The sequence below is a fragment of the Pristis pectinata genome, chromosome 20, assembly GCF_009764475.1.
Source record: "Pristis pectinata isolate sPriPec2 chromosome 20, sPriPec2.1.pri, whole genome shotgun sequence".
Classification (NCBI taxonomy): Eukaryota; Metazoa; Chordata; class Chondrichthyes; order Rhinopristiformes; family Pristidae; genus Pristis; species Pristis pectinata.
Window position 1 is genome coordinate 31,828,772 of NC_067424.1, and position 20,836 is coordinate 31,849,607.

At 37.8% G+C, this 20,836-nt stretch overlaps 1 protein-coding gene across 4 annotated transcripts in view; it reads right to left on the reverse strand.

Moving 5' to 3' along the window:
• Positions 1 to 1,525: 1,525 nt before the first annotated feature.
• The window catches only part of trim33 (tripartite motif containing 33), a 138,582-nt gene continuing 119,271 nt past the window's right edge, over positions 1,526 to 20,836 (reverse strand). Inside the window, exons 15-21 of one of the 4 annotated variants that reach the window (XM_052034718.1) lie at positions 19,682 to 19,789; positions 19,174 to 19,526; positions 16,201 to 16,324; positions 14,978 to 15,052; positions 12,050 to 12,202; positions 8,519 to 8,593; positions 1,526 to 5,615 (exon numbers count right to left, since the gene is read on the reverse strand). In XM_052034718.1, coding sequence (XP_051890678.1) covers positions 5,400 to 5,615; positions 8,519 to 8,593; positions 12,050 to 12,202; positions 14,978 to 15,052; positions 16,201 to 16,324; positions 19,174 to 19,526; positions 19,682 to 19,789 — 1,104 coding nt within the window. In that variant the 3' untranslated portion in view covers positions 1,526 to 5,399. The remainder of the gene's footprint in view (positions 5,616 to 8,518; positions 8,594 to 12,049; positions 12,203 to 14,977; positions 15,053 to 16,200; positions 16,325 to 19,173; positions 19,527 to 19,681; positions 19,790 to 20,836) is intronic. The other 3 variants (XM_052034720.1, XM_052034719.1, XM_052034721.1) reach the window with 3 other exon arrangements.

A 20,836-nucleotide genomic window follows, 5' to 3' on the forward strand; every position in this document is an offset into this window, starting at 1 on the left:
GACGTCACTGACAAGGGCATAATTACCTCCCCCATGTCACTCTCCCAGTGATGGTGGTGAGCCACTGTGGTAAAGCTGAAGATAGTCTCAGACTACCTTAGAAGGTAGTCCCACAGTTTTGTTAGTTGGAAGTTTCAGGATGTAGCACCAATGACAAAAGAATAATAATTTCCAAGTGCTGATGCCATGTAATGTGCAGGAGAGCAGTGTTGCTGTTCTCATGTACTGCTCTTTGACCTTCTTGAGGGTTGATGGAGGTTGTGGGTTTGGGAGATGCTGTTGGAGTAGCTTCAATAAATGGAATGCAGTTTATAAACATCCATACTGCAGCTATGATTTACTAAAAGCAGAAGAAACACACATTTTAACGTGTTCAAATAGGGTAACTAACAAAGTAGACTACTGTGTTTGTGTGGTGTCCAGCTTTTCTCATTGTTGGTGTGTGCAAGAATATTCCCTTGCTGCTGATTTATCTTGTATATAGTAGAAAGGTTTGGGGGCAAGCCAGACAATTATTCCACAGCACAATTACTAACTTGCTAGTTACTAATCGAGGTCTTGCTGTACGCAGACATGGGTTCCAATTTGAGGGTTTTGAATGTTGTGCGGTCAGCCAAGTCACTCTTGCTAATGGCCCCTTAGGTCCCAAGGTTAGTGTTGTGCCCTTACCTCAATTTTCTACGACAACCCCTCCACCCGCTCAATTGCAGAAGAGGGGTAGGTAACAATCGGGTTTCCTTATAATGTTTGGAGTCAATGCAGTCTGAGGACCACCACCTCTCTGGCCCTTCCTACCCATCGGATAGGTGCCACCCAAAGATTGTGAAGGAGTGTGCTACACTGATGCTCAGAGACAATGGGACAGCTCCCACTTTAGACCCTAGACCCATTATTCACAAGGACTTTACAACTAGGCTGGATGCAACTCAGGCATGTTCAAATTTGGCACCTTGGTAGATGTTGTTATATATCTAGTTTTAATGCAGGTTTTGATATGAAAATAGGTGGCTTGTCGGGCTATTTCAGAGGCAGTAAGAGTCAACCTCATTGCCATGAGTCTGGAGTCAAAGGGCACATCAGATAAGTCACCAGACCATCTCCCCTAATACCTCTGTAAATCTGAGGTTATTACAATCCAATTGTTTTCTTGATCACAATTACTGACATTAAAAATTAATCAACTGAATTTGGATACTACAACTATCACTGTGGGATTAAAATTTCTTGGCCCATTAACTTAACAAGGGCCGTATCTAAATATGGACACATACTTAATTTCCTCCATTGATGCAAAAGCTAAAGTATTACAATATTGTGATGGTGTAAAAGCCACAAACATTTCCTTTTTCTTAACAGAAACAAGACATATTAACTGGATAAATGGCCACATGCAGATTATTGGTTTAACCCAGCATCAGACTTTGTTGGCCCAACATTAAATTTCTAAAAGGATCAAATCACATTGTAAGAACTGTTGCATATTTTGCTGGGATCAAAGACACAGTGCCAAATTAATGGGCTTACATTGACTTAGCTGAAACTTTTCAGCTGGCTTGAAAAGAAAATCTAGCATCTTTTTAATTAATAGAATAAACAGAATATTCATTTCAACAGAAATAACACCTTGAGTTTTATTTGAGAGTGGAGTCTGCGCTGTGGTTGCATTGAAGGCCACATCTGCTTTTAAGCACAAGAAAAACACTCCTCACTACATGGCCCTTGCCAGCTGTACAATTTAATAGAAATGACCAAGGAGAATGTTTCCAATTAAAGCTTTTCTTCTGTTCTAATGCAATAATTTTTATCATCTACAACACAACATTCCATAATATTTTAAACAGGTAATATTTACAAACTGTTGACAGGCTTTTAAATAACTCATTTCGACAAAAATACTGTAAACTTTAAGTTACAAAACTAGCAAAAAACACAGCGGGTGCAACAGTCATAACTGGCAATCATTAAAAAAAGACAAAGTTTAAGTCGCTTAAAATTCATCCATAGGACGATTGACTTAAAAGTGTATGATCAGTAGCTAATGAGGCTGTATATTTTTATGGCATACACAAACAGCTTATGGATACAAAGTAACGTTTGCTATTTGATCAAATCCAAGTCTCTCTTCAACATCAGTCCCAAATAGCAGTAACTTCAATAGCATTTCATACTAGCATTTTAGGTTTCAGCTAATGCACAAACCTTCACAATGTAGTAGAAGATTTGTTCAACTTTACAAAGTTCAACTTATAAATATGCTATTATTGCAACTTCATAAATTCACTTTACATTGCTTCTGTTGATTGCAGGCTCTCTTCTAAATAGGACGACATTGCATATTCAAATGGTCCACTCCCTCTTTCCAACTGGATTTAATAGCAGCATCAGTATTTTCTGGTGCTTGACAGAAATGCAGTACACATTAGATGCCAGTCACAAAGCATCAATTGTTTAGAATTAATGTAAATTTGCTCAGAATTAACAAAAAATTATCAATTATATGGTCTACTGAAGTAAATGAAAGGTGTAAATTCTGGATTCTACATAAATATTTTATTCTGCTCTTTGGAGCTTAATGGTTGATTAGGAACTGTGTTGTGTGTGGGTACCATCATCACCTACTTACGGTTGATGGAAAGCCCATTACAGATTAGTTATTCACGAGCTAATATGACATTTTGTAGTCAGATCCAGGTGTTCAAAATAATACTAGAACATAAATAGAAAAATTGCATAACAATTCAAATAAGATTTATCAACAAATGGTTTGCTGTCCAGAAATTGGTTGAAAGATGAACTAGAGATTCAACTAGATTTCTAAAGAAAATTCTGTCCTGTAAGAAGCAGCTGACAGTATGGAGATTGAGTTGAAGGGTAAGAACAGCGGTATGCAGCTGAATGTCACTTAACATGTGAACACAAAACTTGCAAACATTCACTGTAAAATATCATATGCAGCACATCAACTATTAGGAGAGCAAGTCACCAGTACATACATCAAAATTCAAGAAATGGAAATCAACTTTTCCACTTGCCAGTTCTGATGTAGAAAGAAAACCAGTTATACAGCAGTTGCCAGGCAAATACAATAAGGGCAAATAGCCATATACCAACTAGCTTCATAAAAGTTTGCATTGCATAAATTAAACTGTCTTGAATTGGAATTCTTGCACATTAAAATAGAAATATTTGATTAGTATGTCCATAACACTAATCCTCCAGGAGTTTCCTCAAAACTTCATAGTTCATGGTTCAAACCACATTTATTAATGTTTAATTTGTGGTGTAAAACACAATTTGTGGGTGCCATGATACTATATTTACCTTTATCCAGTTCAGATTTTACATGTCATACAGTAATCACTCAATGCAAATTCCATTATCTGACAGGTTTCAGATGCCTTAGTTTCAGTGCCTATTCCATATACAAACTTCAGACACTTCTCACATGACAATAGATAATTGCTGACAGAAAAATCTTATAGATGGCATTAAATTGCTTAAATGATTTCAGCATTGTGCTTGCACATTTTAAATGAATAGCCAGCACTGAATAACTTCATATTAATCTAGTTAAGATTTCAATTTTATAAAACTAGGGAGGTACACCAATTCCAAATGCATCTGTTCCAGCTAATTTGATATTATAAGTGAATTGCTCATTGTGAGCACGGCAAACACCTGTGGTTCCATTCCCGACTGCACACATCCATTTTTAGCTCCCAGCATTAGTGGCACAAAGTTCCAAAGTCAAGCAGAGCAGGATAAATGTAGACCACAGTTCCCAATAATATCCCATTATTCTCTTCCCCATCAATAATCTGTCCATTGTAAATAAAAACTCAAAATACAGTTGATACATCACTTCCTGAATTAAGAATGAAGTGTAAAATAAGCCACAGGAAAGCTGACATTCTGTTAGTATCTGTGTACAAACGTCAGATCATTTTGTCCAGCAGCAAACTCCATGACCAAATCCATGATTTATCTGTTGTTACTGCTGCCATCATTTCTGATCACATTCTGATATACAACGTACTCAAAAAAGGCACTGAACATAAAATTTGGAAATATCATATTGTGCTAGATGCACTATTGTTCCCCGTTTCCAATGTCAGCCACCCTTATTATAGATACAAGTTAGCATCAAATTATGGGAATAACAGACACATTTTCTCTTTTGGACTGAGCCCTGGGTTGAGACTAGTCAAATTCATTTCAGTTTACAACATTTCAATCAGCATGGAAAAATGTTAGCAGCTCGTGCCAACTTTAAGGAGGAGTTCCAAAGGACAGGAAATGATAAACCTACAACATCAAATGACTCGACACTTCCACTTAATGTTTAGTGAGCTTGAGAGACAAGTTCCAGTTGATTAATAGTCAAGCACATAAACTTTTCAATTATGAAAGCAACTCAAGATTCTGTTCTCAATTTATGTGGTACCAAATTAGGCATCCAATGAAGAATCAGGAGAAAGATTGAGATGCCAGAAAACATGTAGTACACTGCCATTGCTTTGAATTCTTACATAACTTTGAAAATATTGAAAAATAAGCCCTTGGGGAAAATAATTTACTGGATCGTCTTGATAAATGTAAAATATAAGTAGCAAGGATAGATTGCTGAAGCAATGTTGGGGCCATATCATAGATCATGATATTGTTCAGGTTTGTATGTCCTTGGTTTCTTTCCAACTGAAATGTAAAAAAAAAGTACACACAAAACTCACTATTTACAATTGCTTGGAAAAAATAAGTTCTTGCATTTTTAAGACGCAAGGGTATGAAAGGTATGTTACTGTGGTCCTCAAACAGTTTACAGTGTGGTTAATGGCAGCTATTACAGTACACATGTATACCTCATTGGAATCAAAACACTGACATGGATAGCATAGGATTTTGAATCTGTTCTGAAGGCTCAATTGCTGGAACAATTTAACTGAATGAGAACAGCCACCTGAAAAGGCAAGACCAAGTATATTTATCCAAAGTGATAATTGAGCTGGTTTTATTTTATACAAATAAAACTTTTAATTCTAAATATGCAAATTAAAGGTGTGTAGAGTTAATAAATATTCTGTTGTGCATGCCAATAAAATACAAGCCTTCTACAACATTTACCACAAAGAATTATATAATTACATCAGTAAAGGCAAGGATGTTTTTTTTAAAAAAAAGCAACAGAGTCTGGAAAGACTCCTGGTATTCAGGAAATGAACAAATGCAACAAAGTCTTATTTATCTGTACAAAAACATTTTAAAACTCTAATAAATACTGTTTGGTGGGTATCAGCTTTTACAACCAACAAGCAGATAACCACAGGTGTATTGCTCACCTCCAGTGAGCAAAGAGCAAAAAGAGGTCTAACAAGTTCATCTTCCCCTCAAGAAGGAGAAAATTATTTAATGTGCACTGGTCTGTCATCTGACTTTAGCCGCTTTCGCCTAGGTTGAACAAAGTCATCATCTGAATCCTCACTTATACGAGTTTCTTCTTCATGATCGGAATCTGATTCCATTAGAGGTGTAAAGGTTCTGTCTGAATAAACCTCCAGTAGTTTTGCTTCAAAATAGCTTTCTAGAGCCTTTCCAGCCTGGGCCACTTCTGAATCTGCCTAAAAAGTGAAAACATACAAAACGGTTAATCTTACTACTAACGCACCAGTTTCTCCATCATAAGGAAGTATTCATTTAAAGTCCACGCTCATTAGTAGATAGATTGGTGTGGCAAACTCATTCTCAATGTGGTCTAAGAATACTGGTCTCATTCGGAGGAGGAATTAAAATCTTAGTTATGCTTCATGCTCTTACAGTCTAAGTAGGTGAGAAATCAACTAGGTTTAGTCTTGGCAGTCAAATGGTGACTGCTGGAAATTTTCCTTCTGTGGACTTCAGCAACAAAAAGGATCACCTGGGAAGCCCTCCACGCTTTCAAGTTCACCTACTGGAACTCAATACCTACAATCAAAAGTTTCCACTTTATTGAGGGAACAGGCAGCCATTGGCCCTCATCAGACTACACAGGCAAATTAGCACTCCAGATAAGCAGTACATTTGGAATAAATTCTTTGAAGCTTAGAATATGCATACAAAATCTACCCCAAACTTTAAATAGCTCTGAAAATAAATTTGGTGTATACAAAATCCTCAAAATAAAGTGCAACCAGATTTAAACTAATTTTTAAATAATGCACATCTGGAGACAAAAGCCATATCCCATTAAGGAACATCTATGGATTTTAGAAAAATCTCTAAATTAGAATAAGGAAGAGAATTTCCTCATTAACCTCTATAATCAAACAGCTCTCCACTACCATCATATTTGCAATGAATTATTGCAGCAAATCCACTTACTATACTACCACATTGCCATAAAACGTTAATACTGGTCACGTGCTAAGCTTGTGTTTTCATAGACATAGTTGTGCACATCAGGTAAAACATTTTATGGGCAAGTACTGCATCATTTATATTAAGACAACACCACAAATCTGAAATGCAAATTGGATGGAACCCACAGCTCAAATAAAAACAATAAATTGCACTTAAATGGCCTTTCATACAAGTTATACAAGTGCATAACCTATCAGTGCTTTCCACTTGACTACTTTTGAGAAGATGGCATTTTGGGTAAATGTAATCAAAACATACACACAAGGTCCTACAAACCACAAGGAGGTGAATGTCCAGATCATGTTGTTAAATTGGTTTTGGGATAAATGTTATCCAGAGTATCACACTTCTTTATTGAATAGTTATAACTCATCATTAGAATGAATAATCAGTAGATCTGCTGTCTCACTACTACAGCGACTTAGGTTCAATCCTGACCTTGGGTGCTGTGTAGAGTTTGAACATTCTCGTTGTGACTGCGTGGGTTTCCACCCAGTGCTTTGGTTTCCTCCCACGTACCAAAAAAGCATGGGTTGGTAGGTTAATTGGCCACTGTAATGTGCAGGTGAGTGCTAGATTCTGGGAATTGATGGGAATGAGGGGAAAATAGAATTAATCTAGGGTTAGTATAAATGGGACACGATGTGTGGTGCGAACTCGGTGGGCTGAAGGTCCACAGTTTCTATGCTGTATGGCTTTATAACTCTCCAATACTGCCGTGAGATCTTGTGGGTCTACTGAAACAGGGCCCCAGCACTGAAAATCAATGCAGATTACCACCACAGCACTGAAGGGTCAGCTTAGACAACATGTTCAGTCTCTGGAGCAGAACTTGATTCCATAACTTCAGATGCAGAGTCAATAGGGGGCCAAAGGAAACATATTGAATGACAGGTTAAATTCTGTGTCCATACATCCCAAATCGAGATCCAGATGCATCTTTCTCTTCCCAAGCTGCCTTTAACTTCAGAGAAATAATGCTCTCAATGGCAGTAACTGTATATCTATTATAATTAGGAGTTTGCAGCAAACAAAAAATGGTCAGGCAACACCTGTGAAGAGAAATGGACAGTCGACGTTTCAGGTCGAGACCCTTCACCTGGACTCAGTAGAGGGGAGATACCCAGTATAAAGGTGTGGGGTAGAAGTGGGGTAAGAGCTGGCAAGTGATAGGTGGATACAGGTGGAGGATGATTGGCAGATGAGAGTCAGGTGGGGGAGGGAAGGGTGGAGATAGTGACAGAGACTGGGAGGTGATGTGAAGACAGTGTTGCAGATTATGGAATCTGATAAGAAAGGTGAAGCTTAGAACCAAATAAGGGAGGGATAGTGGGCAGGTGGGAACAGTGAAGGGGAAGGGGAGAGGCTACATGAATGAGACGACTGCTACTGACAAGCTGAGTTTAGTGAAATCTTTAGAGCAGCTGGCAGAAAATTTAATGTTTTTCCAAAATCTAGGAACTAAATTTTGATATATACAAAGAACACAGAGCATTAACTTTCTGCTGAATGCTAAGAGGCTCTCAAAGGATCTTTCTATCAGTGATAGGAAGAAAAATAGAAAGAGATAGTTATTTAGAAATGGTAATAACTAATTACTCCAATTGCAAGTCTTTGGTACAAGGCACTTTAATAATTGTTTCAGGTAAATTGAATGTTTTTCCTTTGAAGACACCCAGCAAGAAAGCAATTCCAGATCATGCAAAGAATTGCATGTAAACAGTGAAGCTCTCTTCACTCCACACACTTAAGACCAACAAATAAGCCCCTACTGTACCACCATAACATCCCATTTTTCATGCCATTCCAATTACAATGCCAATCAATGAACATTGTACAAGTCCATATGCACAAGGTGCAAAGAGTTGGACACAGACCTTGGCCCATTAATCTTATCCTGCTCCCTGAATTTGAACCAAAGTGAACACCCAGTGTCATACCACAATGATTTTGATCTGATTCAAGTGCAGTGGCTAATGTAAGATTTTCAGTTGTGCCTTAGTGAGGTACTACATCTTTATTTCTCATCCATCATGTGTAATATTTTATATAAACAATAAAATTCAAATGATTACAGGCTGCAGAGAAAGTAACAGGTCTGTCAAAAGCAGGGGTTATGTTTTACCTTGGTTCTCATTTCCCTTTCTTTGGTCCCCATGAAGGCTTGAGGACCATTTTGAACCCCAGGTAATAGGGTAACCTTTATGAGACAACAAAATTCATAACATAAATTTGTTTTATGTTGCATGGATATAGATAAACATCAAAAAGTTTCCTTAATATCTGTATAGTTTGCCCTGTTAAGTGCATACTCTAATTGCACCGCAGAGAAAAGGCAATCTTTTTTTCAAAGGACCAATCTGTTAAGAATATAAAATCCTCTGGTAGCTTAATATATTGGTCAATAGCTGGATGTAAATTTCATGCTAATTTTAGCTCACTTTCGAACCCTCTCTTTGTAAGTAAACATATGCAATCTAAATGAAATATTTTGTGAACACGTTCTGTAACAAAAGATCATGCTCAAGGTTTAAAAACAAAATGAGAGAGTACATTGCTAGAATAACAATGTTTGTGTATACCCTGTTCCTTTGTTTGTTAGGAACCTAGTGAGAAACAGAAGATTATATATTCATCATGAAATTAGGATGGTAAATAAAAATAGTGCAATATCCCACAGGTTATACATTTATGGACCCACATCGAATTTTGCAATGCATAGATCCAATTCTTAGTTTGTATCCAGAGAGTTAGGCTTTGGCAAAGAAACAATCTTTCCCTCAGTGGTTTCCATTTCTGAACACAATCCAATACCACTTCTACAATACAAAATCGGCATTAGGGAGGAGCACAGCAAGCCTGATTTTAATTCTCCATGAAGTAACTTGTATTGGTGCAAGTCAATCTGTGGAACACTACACCATCTTGAAACATCTACAAAAGATGACAAGAGGGGAGAAAATTGATTGCGTAGAGAATGGTGGTAGCGGTAGTGATTTTTTTTTGGGGGGGGGTGAAGGAAAGAAATGCTGGGCAAGAAAAAGAATAATATTTTCACTGCTTATTTGATCTGTTACAATGTGGTATCCATATTTGCAATATTCTATAGGAAACCATTTTGTACATCACATATGGCAGTACACCAAACAAATGGAAAACCTACCACAGACTATTTAATCAAGTTGCCTATCAATTTTACAAACACTGAAAATCACCAGTTTTGTCTGAGTAATTGCAGGTTGCTTATCAAGAACCAAATCAGTACAAATTATGAAAGAGTACACTGTAGCATATGGATGCAACAGTGGTATGACTGGCTGTCTAGGAGTAAAACTGAGTCAGCATAAATGATTGATAAGATGTAATGAGTAGGGTACCATGGGGATCATGGTATTTTACACTTTATATAAATGACTGAGAAAAGGCACCAAAAATTTGGTAGCCAAGTTTGCTGATGGCACAAAGATATGAAAGAAAACGAGTCATTGAGGGCAGAGGGGTGAGAAAGGGATATAGACAGATTAGGTGAATGGGCAAAGATCTGGTGAATGGAGTATATTGCAGGAAAATGTAATATTGCCCGTTTTGGCATGAGAAGTATATTATCTAAATGATGAAGAATTGCAGAACTCGAACAGAGGGATCTGGCTGATTTGTACAACGTTAGCATTGCAGGTACCACAAGCAATGAGGAAACCTAACAACATTTTCATTAATTGTTGGAGAAATTAAAAACAAAAGTAGGAAGTTATACTTCAGTTACACAGGGCATTGGTGAGACACATGGCGAGTTACATTTAAAAAAATTACATTGAGTTGTACATGCACAAGCATAGAGACCCTAGCCTTTGATCCGTCGAATAAGTCACACCATGGTCTTAAATAAACTTGTACCTAAGCCAAAGAAAATTTGCCAAGGGCTCTATGAAATCACATCTAATCAAGACAGCTTAGATCACTGGAGTATATCACGTCTGCTGCAACCACGAGTGGCATATAACAAGACCTAATGTGGTCAGATTTGCAACATTGTTTCAGTTAGGCAAAAATAAGCAAATCTAACTTAAAAATCACTTCTGGAATAATTCCAGTTGAGTAATAATTAAGCAGTTAATGAAGCACTGAAGCATCCCAGATTGTGTGTTGGGGGGAGGAATTTATATGTATTTAGCTAAAACATATCTTGGCATTTCAAGGAGCCCTTCATGCTGCAATGCCAATTTTAGAATTTTATTATACACTTATTTTGAATATTTTTGCCATATTAAAAGCTTGGTTATTGCTATTGTTTTATTTTAGACAAAGACTGCACCTTGTGAAAAGTCATTATTCCCAAGGTCAGCTGAAAAATGTGAACTACCAAGTAAATGAAAGGCACAACCATACAAGGGTGATAAAACATAAGATTTGCTGAAACATTTTACATCAGGACACAAGCTACAAATTTGCTTTGAAGCTGAAAGTCAGAACACAAAATATACTTGTGAAATAGTCACTCAGCCCAATAATTCTTTGCCAGCATTACGCTCCACAAGTCTCCTCCCTGTATCTAACTTCCTTTCAACTTCAGTAATTGTCTAGCTTTACCCAAATACAGGTGTTATTAGCCACAATTACATAACATGTGGTGTGTGCCCATGTGCACTTTGGCAGTTTTGTTAACCAATTCATTCATTCTGTTTGCAACTTCAATGAATGATAAATATCATATTGAAGTTTATAGTACTGCAACTAGTACCCTCTCAATTCAGTTAGCATCCTTGTAAATCATTGAACCCTTCAGTGCTTCTATATTCTTTTGTATTATGGACACCCAAGTGTATTAATTGCAGAGTAAACACAGTCCTACTTATATATAACCTCTACTTTTCAAAGCTATTCCCCAAAAGTGAATCTTGGTATATTTTTAACATTTTGTAACTTATAGGGTCTCCAACCCTATTTAAACCTTTGGCTGCAGTGTCTAAGCACCAAGGCATATGATTTCTCCCTCTCCAGAGGCCAAGGGCAACTGACACAAGATAACTATCTGCAAGGTTTCTTTCAAGTCACATATCATTGACTTGGAAATATTATTCTTCCTTTGGTTCTGGGCCTAAATTCTGTCATTCTGTACCTAAAAGCACTGTGGAACTGTGTTCACCAGATATACTGCAAAAGTTCTAGATGGCAGCCAAAACTCCTCCACCACACTCCCATCTTCAAGGGAAGTTAGGGATGAACAATAAATACTGACCTTGCCAGCAACATTGCTATTACATGAATCAATACACCTTAATTTTCCCGCATTTTAGAAGGCCTCCTCGTTTCTCTAACCAAAACATACCAACTTGCGTTTAATTAGTTAAATCCGGCAACTTTGCTAATTTCTTTTTGTTACATTACTGTTCAATTTGCTTTGAATGTAGTCGTGGAATTACTAATGCCTTTTATTACAGAACTTTTACACATGTATGACATTACCCTTACTTTTTCTAAAGACTTCAATAATGCTGGTCATGCATCAAATTGTACTAATATGTTTTACACATCTTTTGTTTCCAAATGCAATTTGTTTTACACATCAAGTCTAACTTACCAGCATCATGGCAACAAAATTCTGAAATGCTGGTGTATTTGAAACGTTTACACGTGCAAATTCACAAGTTATACTTACTTCATTGAACTTTTCACAGTTTTTGAAAATAAGCCTGATATCAGCCACAAAATTCTCTGGCGTTTGGTAATGCTGAGAGTGTTTTTTCTGCAACTTCATTTTCACTCTGGATAAATCCATTGGATTTTTAATAATTCTGTAATAATCAGGAACCTAGGGGAGACAAAAGTAGGTTGATTCCTCTTCAACTCACGTTTCAGTTACACCTGCAGCCCAAATAAAATTTGATTTGGTGAAGAAAGCAGAATGAAATGTAGTTCTACATTAGACTCTCTGATACAAAAAAATACTTTTCATTTGCATCAATTTTTTTTAAGTATAAGAAAAACAGTGCATTTCAGAACATAGAAGCAAATGAGATTTCAGAAACAAGGGCAAAACCTTGATAAAAAGATTTAAAGGGGATCTTGGAGAAGGTGGTGATAACTTGATGCAGTTTAAGGGGAAAATTTTAGAGCTCTGCCTTTAAGCAATTTAGGGCATGGGTGTTAATGGTGAAAACAAGGAAGGAATACCAGTCAAAGTCACCTTCAGCAAAATCACAGTTACACAAGAGTGGTATGTAGCTATTAGAGATATGATGGGGGCAAGATCATAAAACTGATAATTTCAAATTAAGGTTCTGGGTGATTGAGAGCCAGTGACCAGAGACAAGCTATGGAATTAGTTAAAGAAAGACTAGTTTTAAATGTTCTGAAGTTTATGAAGTATAAAAATGAACTTGCCCAGAAGAGAAGTGTAATATTCAGGAGGTGGAGGCAGAGAATGACATGATAATAGTTTGGATAGGGGCAGAATAGTAACTAGGGAGAGAACAGAGTCACTGGAAAATGGATATCATTGGCACCAACCAAAGCTCTATATCTTCCATAGTTCAGCTGGAGAAGACAATCCTTCATCCCGAAAAATGTCTGATAGGAGTTTGCAGGAACAATGGAAATGCATGCATCATAGGAGGTGATAAAGGGGAGGGATGCTGACTGCACATCTGGTAATATTGTCAGGAGGCAATATTGTACGAGTAACAATCAAAGTTAAGAGAATCCAAAGGAACAATTCAAATGCTATGAGGCTCTGATCTAAATGCTATTAATATCAAACAGGTATGAGTGGCATCAGAGAATACAGTTGCACTGACTGAGTTGACAATGGAAGATGTGTGGTCAATAAAAACGAGGGAAGCATGAAGCATAAAGAATGCAATTTGAAAAATTGGTTAGTGTGGTGTCTAATGGGAAAGATAATGAACTGTGGGAGAGATATGTTGTTACTTCCAAATCCACACCCAAGGACTCAAGAACAAGGAGGTTGAATATGGTGCAATAGTTTGCAAAGGTGGATGTTTGAAAGGATATGCTGCTGCTGCTTTAAAATAGTACCTGGACAATTTCAGCCAGCATGGAGGCAGAGAGAATAATTCATGTGGTCATAATTTACTGGAAAGTGGGATAAAGGGATGTGGTGAACATAATGGAATCCACAAGCTCAAAGAAAGAACATGGGAAGACAGGAAAGAAATTAGATACCAATGGGGCAAGCAAATAATTCCACTTATTCTTGGCACTTAATGTTACAATTGAGAGATCATTGCTGGTAAAGGAGTTAACATCATGGCTGACAAAGGAGTTAAACAGCTGGGATGGGGCAGGGGGGTGGGGGGGGTGCGTGGAGGAAGAAGAGAGAAGAATGTTTCTTTCTTTCCAGGTTTCTCGAATTAATAGATACCATAACACCGTACAGGGACATACAAGCTTGAAATGGTAACGTATGTATGCCAGTTGTGCAGCAAAAACTCTGAAATTTCAATACACTGGACTTGTCAAAGAGCAAAGACCATGGCAGAGGATTTGATTAGGCTGCAAGCAGTTGATGTTTTGAGGAAAAGAGCATGCAAAATGATGGGAGAGCACATGAGGAGCAAACATACAAATGACTGAGTCACAGTAGGCTACACCACCTCTCGTTTACTTCACCATTAAACAAAATCATAGCTGATCCAATTAAAATTTCAACTCCATATGTTTATTTCCCCAATAACTTTTCACAAACTTTATCAAGACTCTATCTACCATTACCTTAAAAATGTTTAAAGACTCTACACAGTTTAAAAGTCAAAAGACATCTCATCCTAATGACCTTGCTTGAAAGTACAAATTGTTCGATAGGACTGATATAACTGGCAATACAGCCTGTCAAATTTTCCCATGGAGGCTCACATATGAAAAATGGCCACTCAGCAACTACAAAATACAGGCTGCATGCTACCATCTACAGAAGGAAGAGCTGAAGTCATCACCGGAAGTGCATTGAAGTAGACCCAATTCTCCTTAATTACTCGATTTACCATGCACATCCTTTCCATTTAAAATTTTATTGCAACATGCAGCAGCTTCAGCAGTGAGTACATATCTCAGAATCTACACATTGAGGATAAATACATAATTAAGTGTCAGAAATTGGGCACTAAATTCGGATGTATAAAGCAATTTATAAACCTATACATCTAACTATGGACCAGCAAATTTAGTCATGTGAAGGCCAATGAACGAGACTCAATTCAGACATCTCAAGTGAGAGTGGATGTGTACGATGGCGTCACAGCTAGTCACTGAGGGTGGTGTAGAAGCAATTCATTACTACATCTTTCTAAGCTTTCCAGAGTTAAATATAGAAATTTCATTTACTCCGAATAAACACTGTAGATTCTAATAAAAAGTCATGTTGAACCTGTTCCTCTCTTCCCATATGCTGCCTAACCTGACAAGTAATTTCCAGAATATTCTGTTTTTAATTCATTTATTTCTTGTTGCTTTATTTAGAACACAGATCTTGGCACAATGATCGAGCTAAATGACATTTAACAAAAAAGGCATTAAAATGTGTAAGCACTTCAGAAACTGAGTAAAGCTCCAAACCAGAGATACTTACAGATGAAGGAACGGGTTCTTGGAATGCAATGCTCATTTCGTGACAATACAGATATAACAAGAGGCGTTCTGATTTCTAAAATAAAGAAAAAAAGGAATCAAAGTAATAAAAATTTGTGTTCTATATTGCTCTGCACATCATGCAATTATAGATTACAGTAAAAGGAAACAGTTTGAATTGAATTTAATAAATCTGGCTAGATGAAACTGACCATTTTGACAAACAAACACAAAAGAACATCAATAGAAGGACTGATATGTTTGATTCCTTGAGCATTTTCTGCCAGTGAGATAATGGGTAATAAGAGTCATAGAGATACAGCATGGAAATAAACCCTTCAGCCCATCAAGCCCACAATGCCCATCAACCACACATTTACACTAATCCTACATTAATCTCATTCTCCCTCTGTTCTATGAACTAACCCCCCCCCCCCCCTCCAGATTCTACCACTTACCTACACAATTGGGGGCAATTTACAATGGTCAAATAACCTACCAACTCACACATCTTGGGATGCCAGGGGAAACCAGAGCACTCAGGGGAAACCTATGTGGTCACAGGGAGAATGTTCAAACTCCACATAGAGAGCGCTGAAGGTCAGGACTGAACCCAGGTCACTGGCGCTGTGAGGCAGTGGTTTTACTTGCTGCGCAACTGTGCCTTTTATCTCAATTCCACTTGCCCCATTCTTTCTGTATCCATTGGTGCCCTTAAAATCCCACTTAACAGACTGAACTAACATAGAGTAGAGATCTGTGTGGACCACAGATTCAGAATCAGTTAACTGGCCAATTTAACTATCAGTTGTCTACCACCTTTTCAATACCAGAGTACAAACTGAAAAAGGTTAATACTTGGTTTCCATATTATAATTAGGTACAAATTATAAACAATTAGGTCCAAGTGCCAATTACTGGACATTCCCTAAATAACCCAGATCCTAATGCCACTAACTTGACATTATACCTTGTGATCTCTCTTCCCCAATGGACAATTCCTATCCAGCCCCATCCTCTACTCATGATCCTGGTGGTCTTCAGTGAGCTACCCTTCACATGAATCAGGTTCCTCAAAAAAAAACAACTTCATGATCATAGTTAGTCCCACCAGTATTCACTGCCCATTGAACACCATTCTGCTACAACAAATCCTGGGTACAGAAGGCAAGGAGGAAGGGAGGAGGAAAAGAGACAAAGGCTTCATAATTAATTGGAGCTCACCCTTTGGTCAACAGGGGCCAAGCTTGGGCCAGTTTTTCCCTTCTTTATGTGATGCAAATTGTCACAATCATACTCTACTTCTGGTTTGGACAGGTCACGACAAAATGTGCAGATCCACTCCCCGCTTAATAGGGAAAAAAAAAATTCAAGGGTCAAAATGGCATTTTGTCATTAAACTATGTATTAGTAATTGCAGCAGATATTACTACAATACCTTCCATCTCACAAAACAGTCTAACCGGTCAATGGGATCAAAAATCAGGAGCCCTTGATCATAAGGGGCCAACTCATTCAGTTACAGTAGTTTTATTTCTCTAGTTTTAAAACACTAGATCTTTCTGGTTTCAGTTTTCTTGAGTGGTTTTCTGCATGTTTTCCATTTCATTCTCTCTCCTGCTTTTTTTTTATTAGTCTTCAGTTTTTTTTAAACTTTGCTTTTTGCCCACATTTTGCTCATTTTTTTCTTCACATGTCCACCTAATTTAACACCCATATTTCCTTACAACAGAGAGAGATGTCACTTCTGCCCACTGTATGGCAACTCAGTGTAACCCCAATCCTCTAACCTGCACTTTTTTGGTACATGCGAGGATACACTATCATAGAGAGAGCGTGCACACTCCACACAGACAGCACTGGAAGGAGGACTGAACCCAGGTCACTGGACTTGCTGTGTCAATGTCATCCTCACTCTTGTATATATAAAAACATATTCTGCAGTTTTTAAAACACTAGAAGCCTAGTATACACAGTACCTTTACGCCTACAGAAAGGTTTAAAAGTGCTATGACAAGAAAAATAAACCAATGCTCATATTGGTCTGGGGTCAGTTTATCTACTAGTATCAATACATTAGCAGAGTTTGTATAAAAATTGAGCGCCATTTTAAACACTGGCTGAAGTAAATATTCTGACAACTTTATAGAGAACAAGTGCATACTTTTAGAGAATAAGACAACACTTTAACCATTGCTTATGGCAACTGTTGAAACACCATGAGCACTGGTTAAAGAGTTGTCCATTTATAAAGGCTGATAAGATCTTATTCGTAATTAAACATGCTTGAATCAGATAGTGAGATGCACGTTAAGTGTTGGAACACAGGCTTTGCAATCGGTGTGATCCTTTTGGTGCTGTTATTTAACTTATGATTAACATCCGCCATTCTGTTCCTAAGGTGTAAAGGAAATGGTATGGAATAAAACTGGGTTTGCAGATACAGCAAAGAACTGCATTTTATGGCCACTGATGCGACCTTCAAACACCCAGTTGTGTGGATCAAATATCATATTCATGCGGGACGTTTACACCTAGCATGAAACAAATGCAATTTACTGCACACCCAGAATTCCTTAATGCATCTTGTACCTAAGACTAAGAAAAGTTTACAATACAGTAAAATCCTCTGTACAAACACTATTTTAATTTTGGACAAGCCCAAAAGTTTAAAAAAAGGTGCACTGGAAGAGAGAAAATAGCAACAAGCCACCTGACTTTCATGTGATAACCTATTGTTTACTGTGATATAGGTAAATTTGTTTCTTGGGTTCTGGAGAATCTATCAATAAGGTCCACCTGATTCAGATGCTGGCTGCATACACACTGGGAGCACACTCTCACTATAACACTTGCACCTTTTACTCTACCACAAAATGTTGCTCTCCAGCTTGGTTATCATGTTCAAATACCAAATCTTTGTCATGACAATTATCACTGGTATGCTTTTATCAAGGCTTCAGCCTGGCTGCCTGTGCTCACAAATATTGTCCCAGAACACCTACATGGTAAATATACACATCTTCAGAAAATGGAACTACAATACATGCTGATCCAGACCAACTACTCTCAATATGCTTTGAAGAATTGATGATTCCTTAAAGGTACTCAACTGTACAATATAAAGGATCAAGTCTTCCTTGCAAACAGTGAACAATAATAAAACTGCTTCAGAACAGAGTTTGGTAGCAATTGTTACGGACTCAGTGAATGTCCCTTTTAGATTGTGTGTGTGTGTGTGTGTGTGTGTGTGTGTGTGTGTGTGTGTGTGTGTGTGTGTGTGTGTGTGTGTGTGTGTGTGTGTGTGTGTGTGTGTGTGTGTGTGTGTGTGTGTGTGTGTGCACACGTCAACAGAAGATAAAGGACGTAATGACGTTGTTGGAGAAGTGAGTTGAAGTCAAAGAGGAAGAAGAGAGAGAGAAGGGAGAGAGACACCAGCCTGCTAGTGTTCTCTATCGATGGATGAGAAACGATAAACTGTGTCTGCCACTGAAATCCATGTATGGAAATTGGAAATAATCCGGTGGAGTTCACTTTGCTGCTGACCTGTAGAAGGAAACAGGTATTTGTGTGGACGACCACGATTCGGATGCTTTTCGGGGTGAGGAAGTCACTACCGAGTAAACACTGAAGTGTCGTTTGGGTTCCATCGTGGAATATTTGGACTTCGTAATTACTCTCTCTCTGTTTCTCTACATCTACGTCTTATCTTCAGACGACGGTGGTTGTTGAAGAAGCCCTTGCTCATGTTTCACCTTATGGCTTGCGGAACTGAACTTTAAGAACCATTCCTGAACTTGGAGTTTGGGACTTTGTCACACACACACACACGAAGAGTTTAGTTTTGGGGTTAACGTTCAAGGTTTAACATTTTTGAATTCTAACATACTAACATTTTTACTTTTATTTTACGTATGGTCATAAGTAGTGATTAATAAAATAGTTTTTAACACTGAATCATGCTCAGTGTGTTTCTTTTGTTGCTGGTTCGTGACACAATCTACTGCCATTTTTGCTACATATGGATGATTAACAGAATTCCTAATCAAACCCCGGAGACAGATGAACAAACCTTACAGCAAGTTTGCACAGATAGTGCACAAAATACCCATGCTGCTTTACCCAGAGCTCTTTTGGATATTTGACTTATGACTGTTTACCACAACAACAGGAAGAATTGTATGGACTAAGACTCACCTGGGGAAGTTGAGAAGTGTAGGTACATGACAAGCTAGATGGAAGACCTTTGGACACTTATCACAACACAACAAATCCCCTCCATTCTGACACACTGCGCACCAATCTTCATTCGGGTCATCCTCCTTATTGTTGTTGTTGTCACCTCCAACACGTGGTGAACGATGTGTAAAGTTGCGTATTGGAGACTTTCCATTAAAGGTATTACCCAATTGCCTGCAGCTTCCAGTCCTGTCCGAAGCCTCTATCTTAACGTGGTTTTCAATGTTTCGAAGCCCTTCCATATCAGTTTCACTCTCAGAATGCAGGTTGTTGGAAAGAGGTGGTGTCAAACTGCTTTCAGGACTGCTCATCTAAATTTGAAGGAAGTTTGCATGTGGATTATTCTTTAATCAAATGTTAAAAACAAACTTTAAGTCTAAATTCATTCTATAATCCCTGCCCAAGCTGAGGTCTCTGAAGCCTACACATCACTGTAAGAGTGTACGAAATGAACCTGCTTCCAGACCTTCACGTGCCATTCTTGATTCAGCCACCGAGAAGTCCTAACTCTGCCCCAGACAAAAAATGCTTCTGAATCCTCTTCTTTCAGGGAAGCACTTGGTTTCTCTTTGCCCTGCACACCAAAAGTTTAATGAGGGGAAAGTTCACAGGAAATGCTTTCTAAATTTAAAAAAAATATTAGGCAAGATCATACTGGATTTGATCAACAGCTAAATCCAAGATTTGCGAAAATTTACTATTTTTAGACTGTCATAAATATAGTACTATATGCATAAATAACTATGTAAATAAGACAGTAAATTTGAGAATACAGTTAAAATGACCACGTCCAAAAATCATCCTGCAAAGCAGAGTAGGATGTGTGCAGTGACTAGGCCTCTCCTCTCCATCTAATATAATTAGATGCCACCTCAGGGTCACCCTGATGGCTTTTTTGATAGTTTGTTATATCATGGGTATTTGAACCATTCAGCAGCAAGCCCCAACAGTGGTACAAGGGTCAGATGCACTGGCATCTGACATCCAACTCGTATCTCAGAACAAAATAGCCAGTGCTACTCTATAGAACTGCTAGCTGGAGGAGAGTATGACCCCTTCCAGTTTCTTAGCAAAAGCTGAAATCCCACAGTTGTTTTCGAAGGCTTTCTCCAAAATAAAACTACTTAGATTCTTAAAATACTTTTATTTGAAGTATCATGTGGAACACACCCAGTTTTACTCAAAATAGCCAAATTCTGAAAACAAGTTTTCCTTGGTATCTGAAAAAAGGCATGAGCATAATGTATCATTTATAGCTTAAAGCCACAGCTCACAATCACACTTCTATTTTGCACCACTTTGAAACCATCTCTGTTTCAGTGGAAATTTATATCTTTCAGACAAATTGGAAACCTATGAAACATTCAGTTTGCCTTGGGAAACTAAATACTTTTTGTAGAGTATTCTCAAAGTGAAAATGATTAAGTACAATCCCATGTCATGTAGAACCCAAGCCACTGAGTTCATTACAAAGTTGTAATGCAATCAGTGGAGCTCAGATTATATTTCAAATGATGGAATGAATGCCCAAAAAGGTTGCATATATCTGAACCCGATTAGATTATTCCTTTAGGTTGTTTTTTAGGACCGGTACTGTTCAAATAAAAAAGCCTCAGAAATC